Source organism: Mixophyes fleayi, chromosome 6, assembly GCF_038048845.1.
Source record: "Mixophyes fleayi isolate aMixFle1 chromosome 6, aMixFle1.hap1, whole genome shotgun sequence".
Taxonomy (NCBI): domain Eukaryota; kingdom Metazoa; phylum Chordata; class Amphibia; order Anura; family Limnodynastidae; genus Mixophyes; species Mixophyes fleayi.
The window spans coordinates 210436627-210460418 of record NC_134407.1 but is presented as its reverse complement, the minus strand read 5'-3'; the positions used below and the strand labels follow the sequence as shown (position 1 = coordinate 210460418).

General features: G+C 40.7%; 1 protein-coding gene across 1 annotated transcript; it reads left to right on the top strand.

Annotated features, from left to right (window-relative positions):
- The first annotated feature begins 229 nt into the window (after positions 1 to 229).
- LOC142159822 (uncharacterized) lies at positions 230 to 22891 on the top strand. Its single transcript, XM_075214594.1, has 6 exons — positions 230 to 302; positions 8423 to 8559; positions 10322 to 10716; positions 12942 to 13021; positions 13296 to 13389; positions 14804 to 22891. Exons 3-6 carry the CDS (start codon positions 10632 to 10634, stop codon positions 16504 to 16506), a joined length of 1962 nt encoding a protein of 653 aa, XP_075070695.1. The 5' UTR covers positions 230 to 302; positions 8423 to 8559; positions 10322 to 10631; the 3' UTR covers positions 16507 to 22891.
- The last annotated feature ends 901 nt before the right edge of the window (positions 22892 to 23792 follow it).

Genomic DNA, 23792 nt, shown 5'->3' with positions numbered 1-23792 from the left:
CAACGCGGAAGTGGGCTGGCAGAAGAAACACTTGGAACGCACACCGCGGAAGTGAGCTGGGAGGATAAACGCTTGGAACGCACAACGCGGAAGTGGGCTGGCAGAAGAAACGCTTGGAACGCACACCGCGGAAGTGAGCTGGCAGAAGAAACACTTGGAACGCATACCCCGGAAGAGATCTGGAACGCAAGCCTGGAAGTAAACCGGAAATCGTATCAAGATGCAGCATTAAACATTAATCCGGAAGTAGTGGTGTCTATTACTTATAACCGTGGAGGGTGGTAAAGGAGTAGCTTCTGGAGGTCAGTATTTGTTTTGTATATAGGACTAAAGAATATAAAGGCTCTGATTTTTTTTTCATGCGGCGTGTTATGATTTAATCAGATACAATGTGTTTTTTTTTACATGCAAATGTTCTAGTCGATATTTATGCACGTTACAGAGAAGTATTCACACCCAAAACACCTTTAAACCAAAACCTGCCACAGTCTGAGCTGCTTTACTGTGTGATAATAGTCTGCTCCTCTTTTCCATACTAATTTTTTTTAAATCAAGCATAAAGGGGGCTGCATGATATAAACCAAGCACTTTCATCTCATTTAGGCTAATTACCAAGATGTGGGTACCAGGTTCAGTTTACTAAATGTTAAGCACTCCCCCTTCTCATTGGGAAACATACAGTATGCTTCACTGATCTTCCTAAATTTCTATCAGCTGCAAAATTGCTGTGTTTACAATTCTGATGTGTAAAACTACCCTGATGCACAATACCTCCATGAATCCCAAAAGGGGGCAATCCTAGAGTCACCTCACTCTCCCTGGACTGAGGGAACCCAGGGGTGCTTAAAAGGATTGTGTCACAAACATATCATCGTTCTTATAGTTGACAGGAGTGGTTACAGATAACGGCTTCTGCCTGACAGCAGGGACAGCAAAATACTGTGGACAGTCTGTAACCTATTCTGCCAAAAGGGTCTGATCACTTTCGTAGGCCTGCTGAAAGCAGGGTGACGATTGGGAGAGACCACTGCCCTGTCTGGCAGAAAGAGCAGTAGAGTTTCCCTGGATATCTTGTATAAAGGGAACCTAAGTAACCATTGCTCATGTCTGTTAAGTATTGTAACCCTCTTTTATGTCATTTGGTTGCATACCATGTACTGTCATTATTGTTTAATGCAGGGGTCAGGGAACTTTTTTACCTTTTACCCCCAAATATATTTAGAAATGGCGACGTTACCCCCATGATTAGAAATTAACAAAATATTACTAATATTAATAATAGTAATTAAGGAAATCATATATTATTAATTATTTGACTTCTAACCTGTATGGAATCAGCTTCAGCTTCAAAACTTCAGGTTTTTGAGAAATGATGTTGCTTCATTGTTGATACGAGAGCATCAATATTGGGGCATTTTGATGTCAGAGCAATTTGGATACAGTCTTCAGCGTCCAATCGATTTCTCTGCTTCGTTTTTATGTTTGTTAAAGTTGAAAATCCTTGTTCGCAAAGGTAGGTAGTTGCAAAAGACAGCAACTTTTTGACTGCCTCCTCATGTGCAATTTGGAATGCCTTTGCAGCAGTCGACATCCAAAAATTTGAAAGATCTGTTTTGCTTTCAAATGCAATACGTGCTTCATTATTGCATCGAAGTTCAAGAAGTGCCTCTGCCAACCCTTGAGGTTCTTCTGGTACAACATTAATTTCACATTGAAATGGGTCTACAATCCAACCTACAGCGTGTGAATCAAGATCTGGAAAGTAATCAGAGAACCGCTCTTTGAGTTTGGTAAGATGCCTTATAACTGTATCCTTGATGTCTTCAAAAGTAATATTTTCACAATCTTTCAAGAACAAAGCTAACTTTGAAAAGGTAGCTATCTTTTTCTGTTCAGCTTTCTGTCTCCAATATAACAGCTTTGATCCAAATGCAGAAATCTTTTCTCTGGCTGAAATTATATTTATGTTTTTTCCTTGCAATTCTTTGTTCAATACATTAACATGCTCAAACATATCAGCTAAATATGCGAGATGTGCAACCCACGTGGAGTTTGTAAACTTCTCTGCGAGAACATGCTTTTGATCAACCAAAAAAATTTCAAGTTCAGTTTTGAGAGCCCACACTCGGTTCAGAACATTTCCACGTGAGAGCCACCTCACTTCTGTATGATAAAGTAGGTCTGTATATTCAGCCTCACCATCTTTACATAATTCACGAAATAATCGCGTGTTTAGTGCATGTCCTTTGATAAGATTGACAATCTTGATAACATCATGCATGACGGCTTCCAGTGCAGGTTCCAAATGTTTCACAAGCAGTGCCTGGCGATGGATAATACAGTGGTTTACTTCAACTTTTGGATTTTTCTCTCTCACCAAAGCCGAAAAACCATTAACATGACCCAACATAGCTGGAGCTCCATCAACAGACACAGCAACGCAGTCTTCCCACTGTAAATTGACGCCATTAAAGTATTCATTAACTTTATTGAAGATATCAATCCCACGAGATCGCAAGTCGAGAGGCGAACACAACAACAATTCCTCTTCAATGAGACGTAAACCTTTGTAGCGGACATATACCATCAGCTGCGAATTACTACTAACATCTGTAGTCTCATCAAGCTGAATAGCAAAGTATTTACTCTCTTTTATTGAGGTAATAACTTCTTGCCTCACATTTTCTGCTAAAATAGAAATTCTTCCTTTAATAACTCTTGCAGACAAGGGCACTGAATTTAGTTTCTTGGCTTCATTCTGACCACACATAATCTCTGCCATTTTCAAAGCTGCTGGTTTAACCAATTCTTCACCAATAGTATACGGTTTTTTGTTCCGAGCAATCAACCAGGCCACTTCAAAGCTAGCCTTTGATGCTGAACGTTGATTGAATGTACCTCTCAAGTTGCTGTCCAGTCTTTGTCTTTTGACAGACATTTCCAAATTTGCAAAATATTCCCGCGGTTTTGAACTCAGATGTGGGTGCAAATTATCCAAGTGCTTCTTCAATTGACTCTTTTTGAAAGATTCTGCAGTCAGTACTTTTAAACAAACAACACACTGTGGTTTCATTATTCCTTTGTCGTCAATTTCAGTAAACCCATAATCAAGGAACTCTTCCTGGTATATTCGTTTTCTATTTGATGTCATCTGACGGGTAAAAAAGACAGTGATTGGAAAAGTTGTAACCAATCAGCACACATTTAGAGAGCACAGAAAGGAGGTTCCATAACCACTGAAATTAATTGTAATGCACACTGTACCCCCAGAAATTGATGATATATCCTGCTAGTACGGTACACAGCCTGGCAGCAATTGATGACCATATCATACCACAAAATCTAAAAACGGTTTGGATGAATCTCTTCCAAGAAGTTGTATTTGTAGCTATAATTACGAGGACATTATGTTCCATATATAAAAAATTAAATGAAAATATATTTATTCCAATAAAATTCAAAAATAAGTCAGATTCCCCCAAAACAAGCAGTATGAAATTCTCTTGGACAGACACAAAAAATGATCACACTTGCTGAAAGCTGTACAAAATGAACACATGGAAATTGATTTAAGCACCAATGTAAAACAATCCAAAGAGATAAAACGACACTAAAACACCTCTAATTGAGCACCAGGTGGGGCCTGATTGTTGCGCAGGGCATATAGGGAGAGAAAAAAGAAAACATAAGAGGCACTCCAGTCCCTTATCAGTAAATTCCATATATGAATTAAAACTTGACTTTTATTGTATTCATTAAAAAATGCGAAATATTAAAAAGTGGTAAATTGTGTGCATGTATTGTGTTAAAACAAACAACAGTACAGGAAGAAAAAAATTCCTTGTTAGGGCATCAAGAGAAGATTCCCTTCATTACCTATATTGTAGATTTCTCTGATGAATATATATATAAAGCGCTGTATAGCTTTATCTTGAATGTATCATCACTAGTTGCGCAGGGCTCTAGTCAAGCATCTAATAATAATGCAATTGACTATATATATATATATGCCTCCCTCACCCTATATGCCTCTGTTATTTAACTTACTTTTATATTGACGTTCTCTGTTTTCTTCTGCCGCTGCTCGTCTCTGTTTCTCACTGAAATTGACGTCGGCCGTGATGACATTCAGTGGGAGAGAGCAGGAGAGGGGACTGCTGGGAGCCGTGCGGTCAGGTGATTTATGAAAAAAAACCCGCTTTGGAGCCGCGGCGTATGGTTACCCCCGGAAAAGCCATTTTTACCCCATTTGGGGTAATTTACCCCTGTTCGCCGACCACTGGTTTAATGTGTTATAGCCATTTTGGTGATTTGGGTATTTTGAATACAATACCTTAATCTTTATTATGAGATATTTTCCTGTGTGTCAAAACAAACCCATATCACAATACCATTGGGGTCTGTCAGCGTATCCAATAGGAGACCCGTGTTAACATCAGCCAATCCCTGTATCGGTATCTGTTAGTCCTGATTGTACATGCCGGACTGGTTCAGGGTGAGAATGTGTCTCGGTACTGGTGTTACAGGAACCCAGAGGGAAACTGGGCTTTGTCTTTCCCCTGGCATACCATTCCAGATAAACAGAGCCAATGATCCTGCTTTCTGGGCTAACTCTGCTCTGTACCCAGAGTGCACAAGGGTGGGAACCAGGGGCCTGATTCATTAAGGATCTCAAATAAAGAGGATACTCATTTCAGTCTCCTGGACAAAACCATGTTACAATGGAAGGGGTGCAAATGAGTGTTCTGTTTTACACATAAGTTAAATACTTCCTGTTTTTTCATGTAACACACAAATATTTGATAGCTCATTTGTACACTGAAATTTAAAGTTGATATTTGTGTGTTACATGAAAAAACAGTCAGTATTTAACTTATGTGTAAAACAGAACACTTATTTGCACCCCTTCCATTGTAACATGGTTTTGTCCAGGAGACTGAAATGAGTATCCTCTTTATTTGAGATCCTTAATGAATCAGGCCCCAGGAGAGCAATAAGAATTGGTACCCTGGAGGATGGTGGCATTTGAGAACGTACTAGCCGAGGAATACAGTTCCTACTGGACTGACACTCCCTGGCATGTAGTTACACACCCTTGCGATAGTGTGTGCCTGCCAAAATCAGTGTGATAACTAGGCCGAATTACTGCCACATCAGCTGAAAGATCGCAGCACTTTTCTGGCAATTTTTGAGAACCACAATCATTGTCTTTCCCTTTTCTTTGAAATTGTCTCTTTTGTTGAAACTAATGTATCGATCTGTATATTTGGCTGTGAGAAATAGTTATTTGGGTAAAAAATACAGATGTAGTAGTATCCATACTGTTTATTTTGGCTTTGTACTGTTTGTAACTTGCACCATAAGCTGTGTTTTATTTATATTTGAAGTGTGTGTGTGTGTGTGTGTGTGCGTGCAGGCTTCTGAACACAATAACAATAGTTGTTTTACAGCAAATCTTGGCTGTAGTTCAATATTTGGGCCGTTATGCTCCCCCCAAGAAGAAATAAAAAAATGGAATAGCTGCAGCATAATCTACCCAACTGCTCCCTTCCTGCCCACAGCCCTTTAGCTGTTGTCCGTGTGGGCCAATAAAATAGAATTGTGAAATCTTTTAATGTGGGTTAGCGGCAAGCTTTCAGTAATAGTTCATAAAAGTGCAAATTAGCACCAACATTAATCTGACCCCTTTTTCTTCAGTAATTCTTCCCAATGCAAACCCCCTAATGTTAAAAAACTAATTTTTCATAAGCCTTATACTTAATCCTTTAACCCATCCTGAACTGATCCCCAGTGATTAACTAATATCCCAGTCTGTAATTGAAAACCTGCACCAAGTTCGCGCATTACTGGGCTACCTTGCGGCATTTTAACCTCCTCCAACACTATGAACGTGGGAGCATATTTTTACATCCAGGAAAATACCTGAATAAAAATGCTTAACATTTAGCACAAAATGCATCAACTGCGCTATATAACTTTAAAGGATCTGTTTAAAGAGTCACAACGTAAAACATTGTTACATAAGAATTAGAAAATGAGGGTACAAAGCATCACAGTTACTGGTCTCTACAGCCAATCTCTGAGGTGTCCCTCTCAGGCATAGTGGTAACAAGGCTTTTCTCCCTCTTAGTGCCAGCAAGGCATCAGTCCTGCTTTAATGTTACCCATCTTATCGCACTCACACAAATCCACAAAACACGCAGGGAACAAGGATGAAGGAAGATAACTGGTCCTTGCAATTCCTTCACTGGAAGTTTTATCTCTTGGTCAGTCCAGCAGAAGCCGTAACCTCTAGACGGTCCTGATATCAAACCCCACTGTTTCTATACTGAGATCATCGGTCCTCCCCTCTGGTCTCCAGGTATGGCCTTTTTATCCTGCCTCTGGGAACAGGGAAGGAGCTAACTCTCATGGCAACATGATTGACATCCCTTATTTCCCCTGGCCTTGACATTAACTGACAGCTGCCCATCTCACTAATGGATCATTTTCTGGCATTAGCTCCACATAGTTTAGAGATTACAAGCTTGCGCAATTGTTCTCAACAATCAAAATCTAATTGGGGATTATTAGCTCTGGTAACCCCCATTCTAGTTTTTTAGTGACACCAATAATCCCAGATTTAAAAGCACTTCCTGTGTGTGTTAGCGGAGCCTCTATTACCAGTAGTTGCATGAGGCAGGGATTAGTGCATTTATGGAGCTGTTGCGCTCAGAACAGTTTTTGCAGCTTCACTCCATCCCCAGGGTGGCTACAGCTCCTTTACAGACATAGGATCAACACATATATGGGGACTCAATTTAGCATATTACATTTTAAAATCTACAAAGTAAACAGGAGTTGGAGTATCTGAAGGAGAGCTGGTCCCTGTGGGTTTATCTTTTATTTAAACATGCCAGTATAAACCTCTCTGTGAACCTGGGTATCTGGGCAATATAAATTTGTAGAATGTACATTGACAATAGTCCATTATCTTTGCAAAACTAGGCAGAATTATATTGGGCAAAGATAACCCCTTGTTTCATCACATATAACCCCAATCCCTAGCCGAAACCCTGAGCCTAACCCCAGCCCAAATTTTCTGAAACCCTGAGCCTAAACCTATCCCTAAGTGAACTCTGATCTTTACTTTAACCTCAAAATTAGGGTTCTAGTTTAGTGTCCTAAAATCAAACTCTATCTGAAAATCTCCAGTCCTTAATCGAATCCCTGAATCTAACCCCTACTTCATGAACTAAATTATCTTCTGACCCAAACACATCCCTAATTGAACCCTGATTTTAGCCTTAATCTTGTGGCAATCCTCAACCTAATCCCCAAGCCCAACTGAAATCCTGAGCCTTACCCTAAACCCAGTTCCTAACTAAAACCATATTCTCAAAGCCCAACTGAAAACCTGAGCTTTGTTCCAAAGACTGCGTAACACTGAGACTGACACAAACCCTTAACTAAATCCTTATCTTAATTGAAAGCCTAATCTCAACCTCTAATTGACACCCTGAGACTAACCAAGTCCCTATCTGAAACCCCTCCTCGTATTCTATCTGAATCCTTGAACCTAATCCCAATTAACTGAAATCCAGAGTATAACCTCAACCTCAATTGAGTATATTTCCAACCTCAAAACCTGACTGAAGCCTTTTGTCTATTTTTTCCTCCAATCCCTAGCTGAACCCCAGAACCTAACCCCAATTTTTAACTGAAACCCTAAGCCTAACACTAAAATTTTATTTTTTATGTTCTAGATATGAATTTCAAATCTTAAATTGACATGTCAACATGACCCATTTATCTGTGATACATTTGTCTGGTATTTCCCATTTTAGGGGGCTATTTGGGGGTATATTTACTAAACTGCGGATTTAAAAAAGTGGAGATGTTGCCTATAGCAACCAATCAGATTTTAGCTGTCATTTTGTAGAATGCACTAAATAAACAACTAAAATTTGATTGGCTGCTATAGGCAACATCTCCACTTTTTCAAACTTGCATTTTAGTAAATATAACCCCTGGTGTAATATAACCTTTTTATGCCAAATCTTTGACTCCACGTTTATTCAGTTAAAAAGTAAATATGAAATATTTATATCGGACATCTGTATCACCAATAAAATGGCTGACGTTGACATATTTGTTAAATCCTATGTCAGTGGCAGAGAAAGGGTTCAAGTCCGAACCTGTCCCACACTTAGGAGGCCATCAACGCAAACCTTATTTTACATGACTCTTTCCCTTAATGTTCTGTGGTGTGGCTGTTGGCTGAATTTAAAAAAAAAAAAAAAAATGTTTTTTAAATAGAAGTATCTCCCAAATAAAAATGATGACTTAAGTGCCACATAAATATTCAGTGCTATACATTGTGATTGACCTCTATATGAATCTATTGTATTTTTATTTTTAACTTTTATCTCTATTTATAAAGGTCTCATTGGGGCTTAGTTCCTTCTACCAGGACCAGAGCACATTTTTAGAGTCTTCATGATGGACAAGGACAGGAGTCACATGACTGAGAGCATATTAAAGCTCACCCTAGAGATCATCTGCCTGCTGACTGGAGAGGTGAGGGGATCTGGGAATGTCAAAAAAAAAAACCTTTTTATTTTTTGAAACATACAATGTTCAGATTACAAAGTCATGATACGGTGCAAAACATAAAGTGTTGACACCTGGAGACCACCATTGGAACAGTCCTCTGTTATGCGGTGATTAGTAGGTCTTATGGTATATATTAGGATATCTGGTTTCTATGCAGCTCTTTGCCCACTCAGCTGACTGAGGGTACTACAGTCATTCAGGCAAATGCAGTTAGAAAGGTACAGCAGAACATTTATTGTAGTAAAACATTCACTAGAATATTATACATAGGCAATAAATAAATGCCAGACCAGTTTACCTCATTATCTTACCCTACTGATTTAAGGAGTTACAGTTACATGGATTTCCTGATTTTCTGATCCCTGACACTTGACGTTATAATCTCTCCACTACAAGTGTGGTAGGGGTCAAGCCCTAGGGCTTCCTGCTCCAGCAGGCCCACCAAGTAGCAAGATCCAGGAAGTTTCTCTGAGCTACGGTTGTAACAGCAGAATGCTTAGTCCAACATTAGCTTAGAGTTCAACTGTGGACCACCTCCCAGGATGAAAAACAAAAGTCTCTCAGCATATACTCTGTAGTTTTTGCATGCTCCAGGAACTGTGTCAGGGGTGGCCTAAGAAGGGGCTGATACAGGAGATAAAGGAGCCAGACAAGAGCCCTAGATTTTGACTGGGTTGTCACTGGATAGCCTGTCATCAGAAACAGTGGGTGATGGTACCAAAGCAGAACCACCGATCTCCCCAGAGAACTTGCCTATGAGAAGTCCTCTGTGTTCTGTTTGGGGGTGGGGAGGATCTCTGGAGGGACATACTCGAGTTGGAGAGCCCTCTGGTCTCGGCCCAGTGGAGCAGGAGTAATTATCCTCGGAGTTTGTCCCAAAGCAGTTTCAGGATAGAAGTGGCTCAATGTGGACCACCACCCCACGATCAGTGGAATACTATCCTCTAGCCCTACCTCCAAGTCCAGTACCCCAGAATGGCATCCTGGAGGCCTGCAAAGGGCCAGTCACCCTAGGCTGCTGCAACGAGAACACACACACTACCCCGAAGCATCAGAGGCAAAGGTGTTAGTGCCCACCTTGGATATGTCTTTGGGGGAGGGTCAGGCCTTCCTGGAATATGGAACTACCCAATTGGATGCTGAGGAATTGCTAAGCCCCGGATGGGGTTATTCGTCATATTGGATGGCACGGTTATACCCGTTATTTACCCTATCAAGCAGCCTCTGTCAAAAATTTAATGTGTTTGAGGTGACCCTGGGTCAGTTAGGGTTGTCCCCTGAGCCCTCTTCTGTATGTGATTGTTATTGATCCTTTCATTCGGGAGGTCGATGGTGGCACAGTGGAGGTGTTGATGCTAGGCCATAGATTACCATACCTAACTGAGTAGTCAAAGTCTTCTGATAAAAGTGGTACCGGTACCCAAAGTTTTCTTACCTTTTTTTATATTCCCATTTTCATGTATACTTGCTCTTTATTTATCTATTAAAAATTTACTGCTGAGTGTGAGCCCTCAATGCTGATGGCGTGTGTGAATATTCTTGCTGTACACATGGTTTATGTTTGAGGTGTTTTGTTTTTTTTCTTGTTTGTTTTTTTTTTGTTATTTTTGAGGTTCCACTGTCAAGATCGCCTCCATAAACTTCACCCACTTTTTATATATATATATATATATATTATTGAAAATCTAGTCTATTTAGTTATATTGATGTTTCTCTTAATACACAGGATTACACAGTAATGAGGAAGACGTCCAGTGAGTGTGTGACGCCCAGCACCAGTCCTCTTGTATCGGGAGAATTGAGCAGGACCCAGAGCCCTATCACCTTGCCTCCACCTCACTCACTGATACATGAGAGAAACAATCACCAGAAGATTCTAAGACTCACCAACAAGATCATTCAGCTGCTGACTGGAGAGGTGACTGCTGGGAATGGGACATTATACAGTAACACCAGGGGATGTGTCTGGGTGATGACTGTATCATTGTGTGTGTCAGGTTCCTATAAGGTGTCAGGATGTCACTGTCTATTTCTCCATGGAGGAGTGGGAGTATTTAGAGGGACACAAGGATCTGTACACGGACGTCATGCTGGAGAATCACCGGCCCCTCACATCACTGGGTAAGAGACCTAACTAGATATACATATACTCAGATAATTCCTATGTAAACAATGTGTGACAAAATCAGTCCCAGACACTATAACCACGGATTAAGCCACTGGACCAACACTCCATCTGTCACGGTCTTAGATGCTCAAACACCAAGTGCCCTTATGCCCTCACCAGATGGTATCCATGTACTCTACTTTGGGCTAACTAGTTATTATCTGGGCAAAAATTGATGGATACTGTTCAGTCCTCTGTAAATATTAGCACAACTGAAAAATATGAGTTGGTTGAAGGAATCACAATGCTACTCTAGGTAAAAAGCGGTGATCGGTGGAGCCCCTTAACAGGGCTGCAAGTAGATCCTGAGGAAAGAGATGCAGACTGCAGATGCCTCTGTTGTGTAGGAATTACAAGATGACCGACACATCATGGAGTCTCTTTATTGAATGTATTGATGTACCACTGACTCACTATAACACATAATGTTACCCAGGAGCTGTATTGAGATTCTTTATGCCTAGGTTGTCTGATGTATCCAGCTTTGGTAGTGTGTTTAAGGCCATGCTAGGAGCAGTAGTACACTGAGCCAGGAATGTCTCTCAGGCACTACCTCCCCTCCCTTTTGCTGACAGGGTCTAGTATGGCACTTTTACCTGTGCAAACCAGTGAAGAATGCCTCCGAATTGAAGGCAACCCCAACACTAAGCCAACATTACCTGGTACCCTTGGGTGGGTATGAAATGCACACCTAGGCAAGTATCTTGTAAAAATAAAATTTTTACTTAAGTTCACTAAATGACTATAATACTTTACAAACATACAAGTGGTTTACCGCACCAGACTGCTACACAGCCCCCTCAAAAATGATCTACGTTCACCCCTTCTCCAGATGCCGATTCAGTTGAGTTGCTAGACTATGGTGGCACACCAAGAAGCAGATTCTTCCAGCACAGTCCACTATATGACCAGTCCAGTGGAAATATAACCCCCAGTCTGTACTGTATACTTCAATAAATCTGAGCATTGGGCTGAGTCTCCTTTTATGCCCGGTTCAGTTTAAATGGTGGTATGACCGATGGGGGATGTTTAGAGAACAGTTCTTGTCCAGATTGGCACCTTCTTATCATGTTTGCTTGGCCTCGTTCTCTATATAAGCAGTGACCGCCTGCTGCTGTTCGTTCCTGCTAGTCTAGAAAGGCTTTCCCTTATACAAAGGAGTATAATCACTCTGGTAAGGGCTCTAAGTAGTCTGCCTGCGTATTTGATCCCTTCCAGTCTTTTAAAGCACAGCCAGTGAAGATAAGCTGACTGCTAGGATTTGATGTCCCGATCCATGAAGGGCTCACGGTCAGCGCTGTGAAATCTGTGGCGCCTTACAAATAAACAATGATGATGATCATGAATAGAGGGGGCTAGGAGGTACATGTCAGCTGCTTCAAACTGTGTCATTTCAACTGAAGGAGAGGACAAGTACTGGCAGCAAAGAGGTTAAACTAAAACCAGAAGCAATACTCCCTTGGGGGGTCTAATATGTCCTGCCACATTTCCACCAGGGACCTGGAATGACTTGGTTCAGAGGGAAGCACCCACAGGTATGAGTCGGGGACCTTGGCTAGTGCTTTCATCCTCATAAGGTTGCAGAGGAGAAGATGCACATATGTGTACTCATAACCTAGACTTGTGCCTGCAAAACTGGGTGCGCCCACCAGAGAGAGGGGGACACAGATCTGGTCAGAGGGCAGTGTTTGCAGGAGCATGCAGACCTTCATCAGCAACTTGGAAACAAGGTCTCTATCTCTGTTGAGGCTCTCCCTGTTTTATGATACTGGAATAGCTCAAGCAACCTGTCATGCCCTGTGGAGCACATAAAAATCAGCAGTGATTAGAAAAGTAATAATTCTAAAGATCTTAATAATTATTTAGAACATTAACTGTCCAACCCTCAGTATACACTATCAATCCAGGCAGTATAATTCATAAATAAAAGTGTGTATATGTGTTAACTGACGGGTTATATGAATGATCCAGTCATGATTAGTTTTCTTTTAGGGTATACCTGCCTAGGTGGGCACTTTATTCTATATCCTGTAACAGAAAGGTGAAGCTGTTAATTAGGAGCCTGTAACACAAAGGTCTCCTGGGGTACACCCATGACCCTCACAGATTGTTCACTCAAGGGAAGAGGGAATTCCACCCCGAACCATGTATTCAGTCACTGTCTGTGTGTTCCCTACAGATGGATTCAGTAACGGAAGTACACCAGGGACCCCACAGGATTGTACCAAGGAAGATCACAATAACCCACAGGATTTTCAGGTAGGTTTATCTGAGGTTAAATAACAAACTAAACGTTATTATATTTTTTAGTCTTCACTTTCTCAACCCTCCCCCCTTATATTTGTAAAAAATTTAATAAGAATCCTTTGTGTGTTTTGGTGTGTGTGTATGTATGTGTGTGTGTGTGTGTATATATATATATATATATTATTCATTAAATACAGACAGAAGCACTCCTGAATCTGTCAGAGTTATAACATCAGGATCTCTGATGTACTCTCTATGTTTTGTATGTGCACTCTGTATTCTTCAGGATAAAAAACAGAAAAGTGTGGACATTCTGCCAGAGACTGACAAGGGAGAAGATATGGATGTGGGGTGTGTAAAACACAGTGAGGAGCAGGAAGGTGAGTCTACTTGCTATATTTCCCTAAATACATCCTTCCCTATGCTTATACTGTAGGTATTTTTTTATGCTTCCTTTAGGTTGCCCATGAAAGACATTACAATACTTATTGAAAAGGAAACCAGTTTGTTAGAAACTGTAAAGTATAACTCAGAACATTGCTATTATAATAATAATAATAATAATAATAATAACATTATATTGCTGGCCATTTAGTCACTCACTGACTTGGTGCAAAACAAAGCCAAATTTGATGTTTCTTTAAGAAAAGCGTCAGTTTCACCTCGATTAAGTTCAGTATTGATTAGTATAATTGTGCACTAAATGTGCTTTTACAAAGTGTATTACAGTTATAAAGCCCAGAAACAAAAAGATGTTGGCAGATTCTGGTTCTGTTGGGGTACTGCGCACTGTTCTCAATGCAAAAAAGCATATTGAGCTCACTTTCTGTCTGCTCCCCTCCTGTGCGAATCAGGGGAATGGAGGAATGTTTTGGTTTTTTTTTTAATTCTTAATATTTTTTTATTTTTGCTACTGGCTTTATATTGCTTGCACTTAATCAAAGAGAACTAGTCCATTTCTTGAATTTCCAGCCAGGAAGTTATATATGAACTTCATTTTTACAGGGTATATTTAGTAATTGGTTATTTCATCTGGGGTGAAAGCTCTATAATGTTTCAGGAAGTCCCTCCATACTTAACTATTTTTTACTATGTCTGAATGACATTGCAAATCATCATCATCAGCAGCAGCTATTTATTTATATAGCGCCACTAATTCCACAGTTCTGTACAGAGAACTCACTCGCATCAGTCCCTGCCCCCTTGGAGCTTACAGTCTAAATACCCTAACATACACACAGACCAAGAGAGACTAAGGTCAATTTTATAGCAGCCAATTAAGCTACCAGTATGGTTTTGGAGTGTGGGAGGAGACCCACACAGACATGGTGGGGAACATGCAAACTCCACACAAATAAGGCCATGGTTGGGAATTGAACTCATGACCCCAGTGCTGTGAGACAGAAGTGGTAGCCACTAAGCCAGCGCACTGCCCATATGTCTGAATGGGATTGCAAATGCACATATGCAAATAAGCAACTTACCAAGAGACCTTTCCTGGATGTGAATGCAATTTACATCAAAGCTGTTTCACTGAATACTTTATTCAGTGTAACAAGGGCAAGTGCGGAAACGGGATCCCACCTGTATGCCAGAAAGTTTTTCACTTTTTTGAGCTCATTGTAGTGTAGCTTTGTTGTGTGAACAACATATATCTTCAGTATTAATGGATTTTGCGACTGTCATCATTTTATAGAAGATGAACAACGTTTAAAAATTGCTATGCCATAAATTGCAATTCACTTGTATTTTCTCCTTTAAACCCTTCATTTTTCCCCAAATAAATAAATGTAGGAAAGAACAGGAATTCTTCTGACAGACCAGAATTTGAAGCAGATCATGACATCATCTTTAAGAGTCAAACTAAAGCCAGTATAGACTCTATACAAGCAGAAATTCACAGTGATGACGTACCACCTGATCCTTGTAAAAAAGATGAAACCATTAACAACATCTCACATTTTGAAACGGATATTATAAATTCCACAGAAAAAAAGAAACTTGTATGTTCTGAATGTGGGAAATGTTTTTCTTGCAATTCACACCTTGTTTTACATCAAAGAATTCACACTGGAGAGAAACCATTTTCTTGTGAAGAATGTGGTAAACGTTTCATCAGCAAACCCCGCCTTAACGCACATCAGAGAATCCACACTGGAGAGAAACCATTTCCTTGTTCTGAGTGCGGAAAAGGTTTTTATAGTAATTCTCATCTGATCGTCCATCAGCGAATTCACAAAGGAGAGAAACCATTTTGTTGCTCTGAGTGTGGTAAAACTTTTAATGACCGATCAAATTACATCAGACATCAGAAAGTCCACACAGGAGAGAGGCGTTTTTCTTGTTCTGACTGCGGAAAAAGTTTTGCACAAAATGGCCACCTGCTCATACATCAAAAAAGACACACGGGAGACAAATACTTTTCATGCTCTAAATGCAGAAGCTTTTTTCCTACAGAATTGGCTCTCCTCTTCCATCAGAGAACTCACATTGATAAATTGTTCTCTTGTTCAGTATGTGGGAAAACATTTATTAATGTAGTCAGCTTTGCTAGACACCAGAGGATGCACACTGGTGAAAAATTATTGCCATGTCCTGAGTGTGGAAAATGTTTCATAAATAAATCTCATCTTGCAACACACAAACGAATCCACACAGGAGAGAAACCCTTTGTGTGTTCTGAATGTGGGAAGAGTTTTAGTGACAAATCAGGTTTCACTAGGCATCGTAGAACTCACCTGGGCGAAACACCGTTTAAATGCTCTCAATGTGGGAAAAGTTTTAAGAGGAAAATAAGTCTTTTTGCACATGAGAGAATTCACACGGGAATAAAACTGTTTTCATGTTGTAAATGTAGAAGAGCCTTTACCACTCAGTCAGATATGGAGATACACCAGAAAAGTCATACAGAAGAGAAAACCTTAGCTTGTTCAGTGTGTGGAAAAAGGTATGCTAGTAAATTGCACCTGCTTGCACATGAAAGGCGGCATACTAAGCGATTTTCATGTTCAGAATGTGGAAAATGTTTCAATGAAAAATCAAGTTTTGTCAAACATCAGAGAATTCACACAGGAGAGAAACCATTTGCGTGCTCGGATTGTGGGAAAACGTTTTCTGTTAAGTCAAATATGATCAGACACAAGAGAATCCACACAGGAGAGAGACCTTTCATATGTTCTGTGTGTGGGAAAGCATTTGGTGTGAAGTTGCGTCTCATCAACCACCAGAAAATTCATACAAATTCTTTTCCATGTTCTGAATGTGAGGAAACCTTTAGTGATAGATCAAGTTGGTTTAGACACCGAGGCACTCACAAAGGCGACAAACTGTTTACATGCACTAAATGTGGGAAGAGTTTTACTCGGCACAGTCGACTGACACGACACCAGAGGACTCACACACAAATAAAATCATTTCACTGTTCTACATGTGAAAAGAGTTTTAAAACTAAATCGCGTTTAATAAAACACTTGAAAAATCACAATGAAAAGAAATAGACCTTTGAAATGACGGGCCTCATACAGCAAGGCACATATCTGCCGATTTAGAGCGTACCGTACGCAACATCATACTGCGCATGCCAGAACAGGGAGATAGTTGTGATCGCACTCCTGTTCCGTGCGCCAACGCACGTAAAGGACACTTACTACAGCCTAAGTTTTTGGGGAGTGAACTGCGCGAGGAAGGGACGTTATGCCGTAATGAAAATAACGTAGGGGAATGCCAAACTCCGGTACTGGCAGCTTCGTCCGTACATAGGCGAATCCAGACCTATGCATCTGTGGTTTTCTGCTCTATCTCTTGCTCCAGCTAAAGTGCTAGTCTAACGTCAGCCGGTGGGACCCGCAGGCTCTGTACAGCGTTAAAAGATAGAATATATATAAAAAAACAAATAAAAAGTGTGGGGTCACCTAGCCCCCCCACCCCTACATGACATTAACCCTTGTGCTGTCAGCCTAATAGCCTAGTGCTGGTAGTCATAAAATTGGAAGTGGGGAGCATGGGGTCCTTCCGATTTTATGATAACCAGTACAAGGCCTTGGCAGCTGGGGATACTGACACTATACCAGGGGAACCCGCAGGGTGAGGTCCTTTTATAAGCTAGGGGGTTTTCCTGGATTTCTGATTGACAGTGTGGAAACGCCCCCCCAGCATATAAATACACCTTGTGTGTCTTCCATAATTCGTTCTCCAGTGAGTGTTCCTCGTTGTTGTATGGCCGGATCCAGAGGATCATTTCAGGTTCATCAAGATTCAAAATAAAAATATTTTTTTTTTCAACTAACTGTGGAATATTTTTTTGTTTTATGGACATCTACAAGACCGAGGATGCAATTTTTTTGGGGACAGCTACAGGACCTGGAATAGTTTTGATTATGGACACAAGCCTATTGGATTAAAACCTTACAAGATTGGATCCCTTATAGCCCAAAAACACAGATGTTGGTAAGTATTACTGTTTTTTGTTTTTGATAATATTTTTAACAAAATAATATGGTATGAATGAGGTGTGTGTTTGATTTAAATTTTAGTTTGTGGCACTACAATGCTCAGAGGGCCCTGGGTATCAGGGCATGCTGACACTTGTTGTTCTCCAAGTGCCAGCATGCCTTGGATGCCATGAGGTATGCTGGTGCTTGTAGTTGCACAAGCATGTCTCAAACTAAAATTGTAAAGCGCTACGGAATTTGCTGGCGCAATATAAATAAATGTTGATGATGAAACTAAAATAGTGTGTACTCTATTATTAACCACTTTATTACCCCACACCCACCTCCCGGGGCTGTGGATAGAATCCTAGTGCTTTCAGCACGAGGCTGAGCATCCCTGGGTCGGGGGCACACATTCTTTTTACAGGCCCCAACTTCCTAGGGAATCCAGCCCCATGCTGAACAGCCTGGGGCTGGTCTGTCATTATGGCAGGGGGACACCATGCTGCTAGTTCCCTTGTTTTAGTGCGAGCAGCCCCAGCTGGTTTGCCAAGTGATGGTTGTCGTAAAATCGTGGGAACCCTACGTTCTTTGCTTGCTTTTAAATTCTATCTTTTAACACTGTATAGAGCCTGCGGGTCCGGCAGCTGACGGGCACGACTCCTGCAGTGTCCTGTGTAGTAGAGCAAAGCAGCCCTACACCTGTATTCTTGAGATTCGGGCCTTGCTGAATTTGGAATTACGCTTAAACTAAATACGTGCGTATAATACCAAACACGAGTTGCGCTCAGAATGCGTTGCCTTGATGAATCAGGCCCCAAATGCGGATGTTTTAGAAGTACAGTCTTCATGTCATTTTAACTATTTTTAAGAGGCCCTATTACTTAAATTGGGACCTATGACCTCTGAGACAGGTTCTCATTTCTTAACTAGAGGCTATTCATAGTTTAAAGAGATCACCCCCCCCTTCCCTACCCCAACAGCACACACGCATTCACTTTGAATCATCCAAGAGAGGGATGGCTGAAAAGTGCGCTCAGGATGTCAATTACTTTCTTGGTGTGCATTGTTCTTCTCCCATAAGTTCCCTTGTTCACATGAACGCTTCTCACCGATCTAGGGCAGTGATGTAGAAGAGGAAGCTTTCTTTCTATTTGAAGCATTTTGGTGGAAATTAATTGAAATCGGATAAAATATGTTTATACTACTTTATATCATCATCATCTACTTATTTTGCGCCACTAATTCCGCAGCACTGTACAGAGAACTTTCACATCAGTCTCAGCCCCATTGGAACTTACAGTCTAAATCCCCTAACTTACACACACACCGAGCAACTAAGAGCAATAGCAGCCAATTAACCTACCAGTATGTTTTTGGAGTGTGGGAGGAAACCGGAGCACCCGGCGGAAACCCACGCAAACACGGGGAGAACATACAAACTCCACACAGATAAGGCCATGGTCAGGAATCGAACTTATGACCCCAGTGCTGTGAGGCAGAAGTGCTAATCACTGAGCCATCGTGCTGCCCTAATATTTTTTTATGCATTACCTGGAAAGGACTAAAAGATCTTAGTATATATAGCTTGGAGCAGATAAGGGAAAGGGGGGACATGATAGAAACTTTCAAATATATTGCGTTTGAAGAATGTTTCTCTCCTGTACCTTGTTCAAAGGAAGAGAAGTATTAGAACATGAGGACATGCACTGACATTTGAGAAAAGTAGGTTGAGAGAAAAGGGCAGTGGATAAGTGGAATAGCCTCCCATCAGAGGTGGTAGAGGCCAATACAGTGGAACCGTTTAAACATGCTTGGGATAGATGTAAGAAAATCCTTATAAAGGATCAAATAGGGTTTGAGGTTACCATAGGTTAATTAAACGGGGCAGACTAGATGGGCCAAGTGGTTCTCATCTGCCGTCAAATTCTATATTTCTATGTATTTAAATATGTGTGATCTAAAGGTATTTGGGTATTGGTAGCTGTGCTGGAGGGGGCCTCCTCCTTCTCTAGCCAATCTTATTAGATGGGATGTACCCTTGTTTTCGCTGCAGTTCTCCTTGGTCTGTGTTATCAGTTTCCAAGGGTTACTTTAGTTCCACTGTACCTTGTGTCCTTTTTTCTAATCAGATTCTGATAATTACATGTAAAATTTAAATTTTGATCTTGAAAAGTAGATGATGACAACCCTAACGCAGTTCTTTGCCAGCATACAGATTCCTCAGTTCGTGTAAGGTTTGGATACAGTCTGTCCTTTTTGTAAAATATAAGTGAAGATTTTATTATAAAAATCTATGTCTAGAATCTCAAAGTAGTTTTTGGTGGTGTTTAGTGAACTAAAAGCAAATGCATGCATTTTTTTTTTCTAAACAAACAAAGCTAACATGGTGAAACCTGCAATTAGCAGAACATGATTCACAGAAAGGACACCAGGTACTGATAGCACAGGCCAAGGAGCACTGGTCAAGAAACAAGGGTTACACCTTCCCCAAGACAGACTAGTGAAGGAGGAACACATCACACAGTCAACTCTGGGTCCCACCATTTAGTTTTCATTGTTTTTCTTTTTTTCTTTATTTTTTCAACCTAATTTTATCTATTTGAATTTATTTCTACTGACACGTTTTCAAAATAGAGAAACCAACAGTCTCTACAGAGCCAACAGAGGACATTCCTGCAGGAAGTCTTTGTGAGACACGAGAAATGAGAGAAACAGCTCTAGCTTTAACAATGGGTGTAGTAACCGTCAGGGCCGCCATCAGGGGGGTAAGGCCGGTGCGTTTGTTGGGGGCCCGGACAGACCCCTCCATTTGTCCAGGCCCACAGTCTGACCGCCTGACCCCTATCCCTCTGCAACGCGGTAACTCCCAGTCACTGATAGATCACTGTGCAGTGCGCTCCTGGTCAATCACTGACGGGGAGTGAAGCACGTACTGTGATTTAAGGAGGTGGGGGAAGCATGTACTTTGATGAGAAGGGGGGGCATATACAGCAAAGAGGGAGGGGGCTGCCAGATTGTTTAGTGCTGGGCCCCACAGTTTCTGATGGCAGCCCTGGTAACCGTAAAACATTCTGCTTATTTTCTACTCTTCATAATATCTCATGTGCAACTGCAACATTAAGCGAGATTGGCGTTGCTGCTGCTTCTCTTGTCTTGCCTAATGGAGGATGGTGGGTGTCTGCTTGCAGCGTGCTCCCCGCTTGGATACACACTAACTGCTATGGGCTATTTTGTGATTAGCATGCAAGTTAAGCTGTTTGATTAGCATTCTAATCACCCAACTTACCTAGGGTAAGCAAAGGAACAGGAAACGCTGACCCCCCCCCCCCTTCCTCTCCCCCTTACCATTAAGGCTTTGAAATGCTTCTAGTTAAAAGGAGACCTGTCTCATAACTGACAGCTCTACATTAAAAGACCACCTAGAATACCAGTCACATGACATAAAACCGTTAGTAACATTCAGAGATATATATTTAGCTAAAGCTTTAGTTGTATGAAAGGGTTCAGGCCACCCAAAGCCGAGAGAGTGCTGACTCTGTGATGGGTTGGTCAGAGCTTGTTCAGAGTATACATGGGAACAGATCTACCTCTGTGCGTTGTTTGTGTTGGAAAAGCTGAAAAACACGGGTGGCATCTGAGTCCAGATATTAGTTGTAGGAATATTTATTATTGGCAGAAGTTGGCTACACAATGGGTATATGAGGGACAGATATCATTGTTTTATGGTGTAATCTACATGGAATTTCTGGCAGGAACTTATAATAATAATATTACCATGTATTTTATACAGGCAGATTGTAGACACATTTCAATACTTGCGAAAGATCTAAGTGGAGGATGTCTCATTTTTGCATGTATATAGAAGGGTCAATCTTTTGCATTTTTAGAATTCATCTTGTTGCTTTTAAGTTTGTGAAAATGTTACCTTTTTATCAGCATATAAGTAGATATCACCTTTCAGTTCCATGACCTCTGCACGTGCGCTCAGTTTGCAGCATCTGCCTATGTGACTTATTAGGCATTAGTGTCGCTAATATATGTATAAAGTCCTGTAAATAGAGTGTATAACTCTTGTGCGTCATTGCTTATTATTGGTGACTTTTGATGACCTCAACCCTCAGCTACTGTTCCTCAGTCTGCGCTTCTTCCTTTGTCACATTGCACTTTCAGCGGCGTTCCCCCCGTGTGCTTGGTGTAATGTTCTCCTACCTCACCTCTGCTCTCCTCTTATTAGTCATAGTACTTGAAGTGCAACAGTATATCTGGTTTGCGCCTGCTTGGTTTAAATGTTTGTGCAGTGCACAGTACTTACCATCCTATGGGGCATATTTATTCAAAAGCGCATTTTTAACACAATCCCTTTCAATCCTTTTCGCAAAGGTAAGGATTGAAATATCGGGATTGATATTGTGTGTATTTATTAAAAAAACGTCAACAGGAACAGCAGTGACGAAAAATTGCTGTTACTGTGAAGATCCCTCTCCTATCTTTTCTGTGGTCACTATTGCAAAGTGCACTGTTTAATAAATGTGCATATTACTTAAATATGCATTGGTCCCCTGAAAACGGTCGTTTTTGGAGGAATTTAATGGAAAAAAAGCTATAATAACTAGGCCCCTGTGTAGATTTGGGTTGGCATTCTCATTTGGACTTGTACACATGGCAATTTGCAGCTAATTGGTCATTAAACTGACCTTCCCTTACCGTACCCATACAGTCTGTGATTTGGAAGTCCTGGCAGATGGTCTAGCTTTAGGGCCTGATTCATTAAGGATCTTAACTTAAGAAACTTCTTATTTCAGTTTCCTGGACAAAACCATGTTATGTGCAAAATAGAATACTAATTTGCACCCCTTGCATTGTAACATGGTTTTGTCCAGGAGACTGAAATAAGAAGTTTAGGTTCCTTAATGAATCAGGCCCATAATCTCTAATTAGGTCTGTAAGTAAAAATCTTGATCAGGATGTCATGTATGCAATATGTGGGGAATATTTCCTCTTCAAATGATTGCTCTTTGAAATGTTCCATTAGGGAAAAGATCTGGGGGTGAATGTATCATACTCCGGTTTCTTCAAGTCGCCGGAAACTTCCCTTTACAAGGCAGCGCCGCTTTAAATTTTAGCTGTCATCTCGCCGATTTCCGGCAACTTGAAGAAACCGGAGTATGATACATTTACCCCCTGAACTTATTTTAAGGTGACATTGTAGATATTTTTGTTCAGGGTGTTCCTGAAAACATTTGCAGCTGTGATTTTAATTTATTGTTTTTTGTACAAGTGTTTTTGTAATGCTGTTTGTAACTATACTTGGTGATATTCTGTAATGACAGTATAACAACCTACCTCCGGGATGCAATTTATTAAGGGGGAAGAACACTTTTGGTGACCTGAAGTTGTGAAGCAGCTCACAAGGTGGTGGCATGTTTAATGCAATAAAGATGTAAAAGCACTTGTGGTTTTGTGTGGATTTTCTCATTTACATTTCTTACATGTTACCTCTCTGATATTTTTCTCTCTTCTGTCACATTATGACACTGCCTCTGTCACAGTCCTGTCCTCACTAACATAATGATCATTACACCCAGCTGCTACTGTGCACAGTCTGATGATCTGATTGGCTAAATAGAAATCTATGAACATTCCAGACGAGAAGACGATGAAGATTGATTATAAGGTGCTCAGACCCTAGTCCCACACACTCTCTCTAAGCTGGTAATCCTAATCCCCTGATCTAGACAGGTTCTTAGATGGTAATGCTTATATAACTAACAGAAAGAAACTATTTCATCTTTAGTTCTAGTTCAATTAGTAGCTCGAATGCAAAAAACCCCAAAAATAACTGAACTACTTTGGTGATTCGGGAATTGGCTCAATAAACGCTTCCATATTTCTATGAAAGTCTGCCCCACAATCAAAGTTGTTGCCAATAGCTATGTATGATGTAGCAATGCTTTTTATCCTCATTTACTTGTTTGCATCACATCAAGTTTTTTAAAAAAATAAACACTTAAAACAAAGTATTTCAATTGTACTATGCACATTTCTTACTGTGATCACTATTACCTAAATGTCTATTTACTTGTATACTAGATATTGGTTAGTGCTCCCCCTCTAAAAGGTAGTAAGTAGTCTTTTAAAAATGTGCATCTTATGTCAGAGAAAAGTATATATCTGGGTAGTTAGTCCCCATAAATAGAACTATAACACATATACCTTCCTGACAGGAGTTCCCTTCGGAAGCCCGTTCGCACCAGCTTGGTTGAGGCCCAGATTACTCCCCTGGACACATACATCACAATTTTTGCGATACCCCAGGACATGGAAAATGACCCCCTTCCTCTCCAGATCTT

Coding starts and splice junctions, on each gene's coding strand:
- LOC142159822 (XM_075214594.1), top strand. CDS start 10,632: ATGGAGGAGTGGGAGTATTTAGAGGGACACAAGGATCTGTACACGGAC. Junction 10,717..12,941: donor CCGGCCCCTCACATCACTGG/GTAAGAGACCTA, acceptor TGTTCCCTACAG/ATGGATTCAGTAACGGAAGT. Junction 13,390..14,803: donor ACACAGTGAGGAGCAGGAAG/GTGAGTCTACTT, acceptor AAATAAATGTAG/GAAAGAACAGGAATTCTTCT.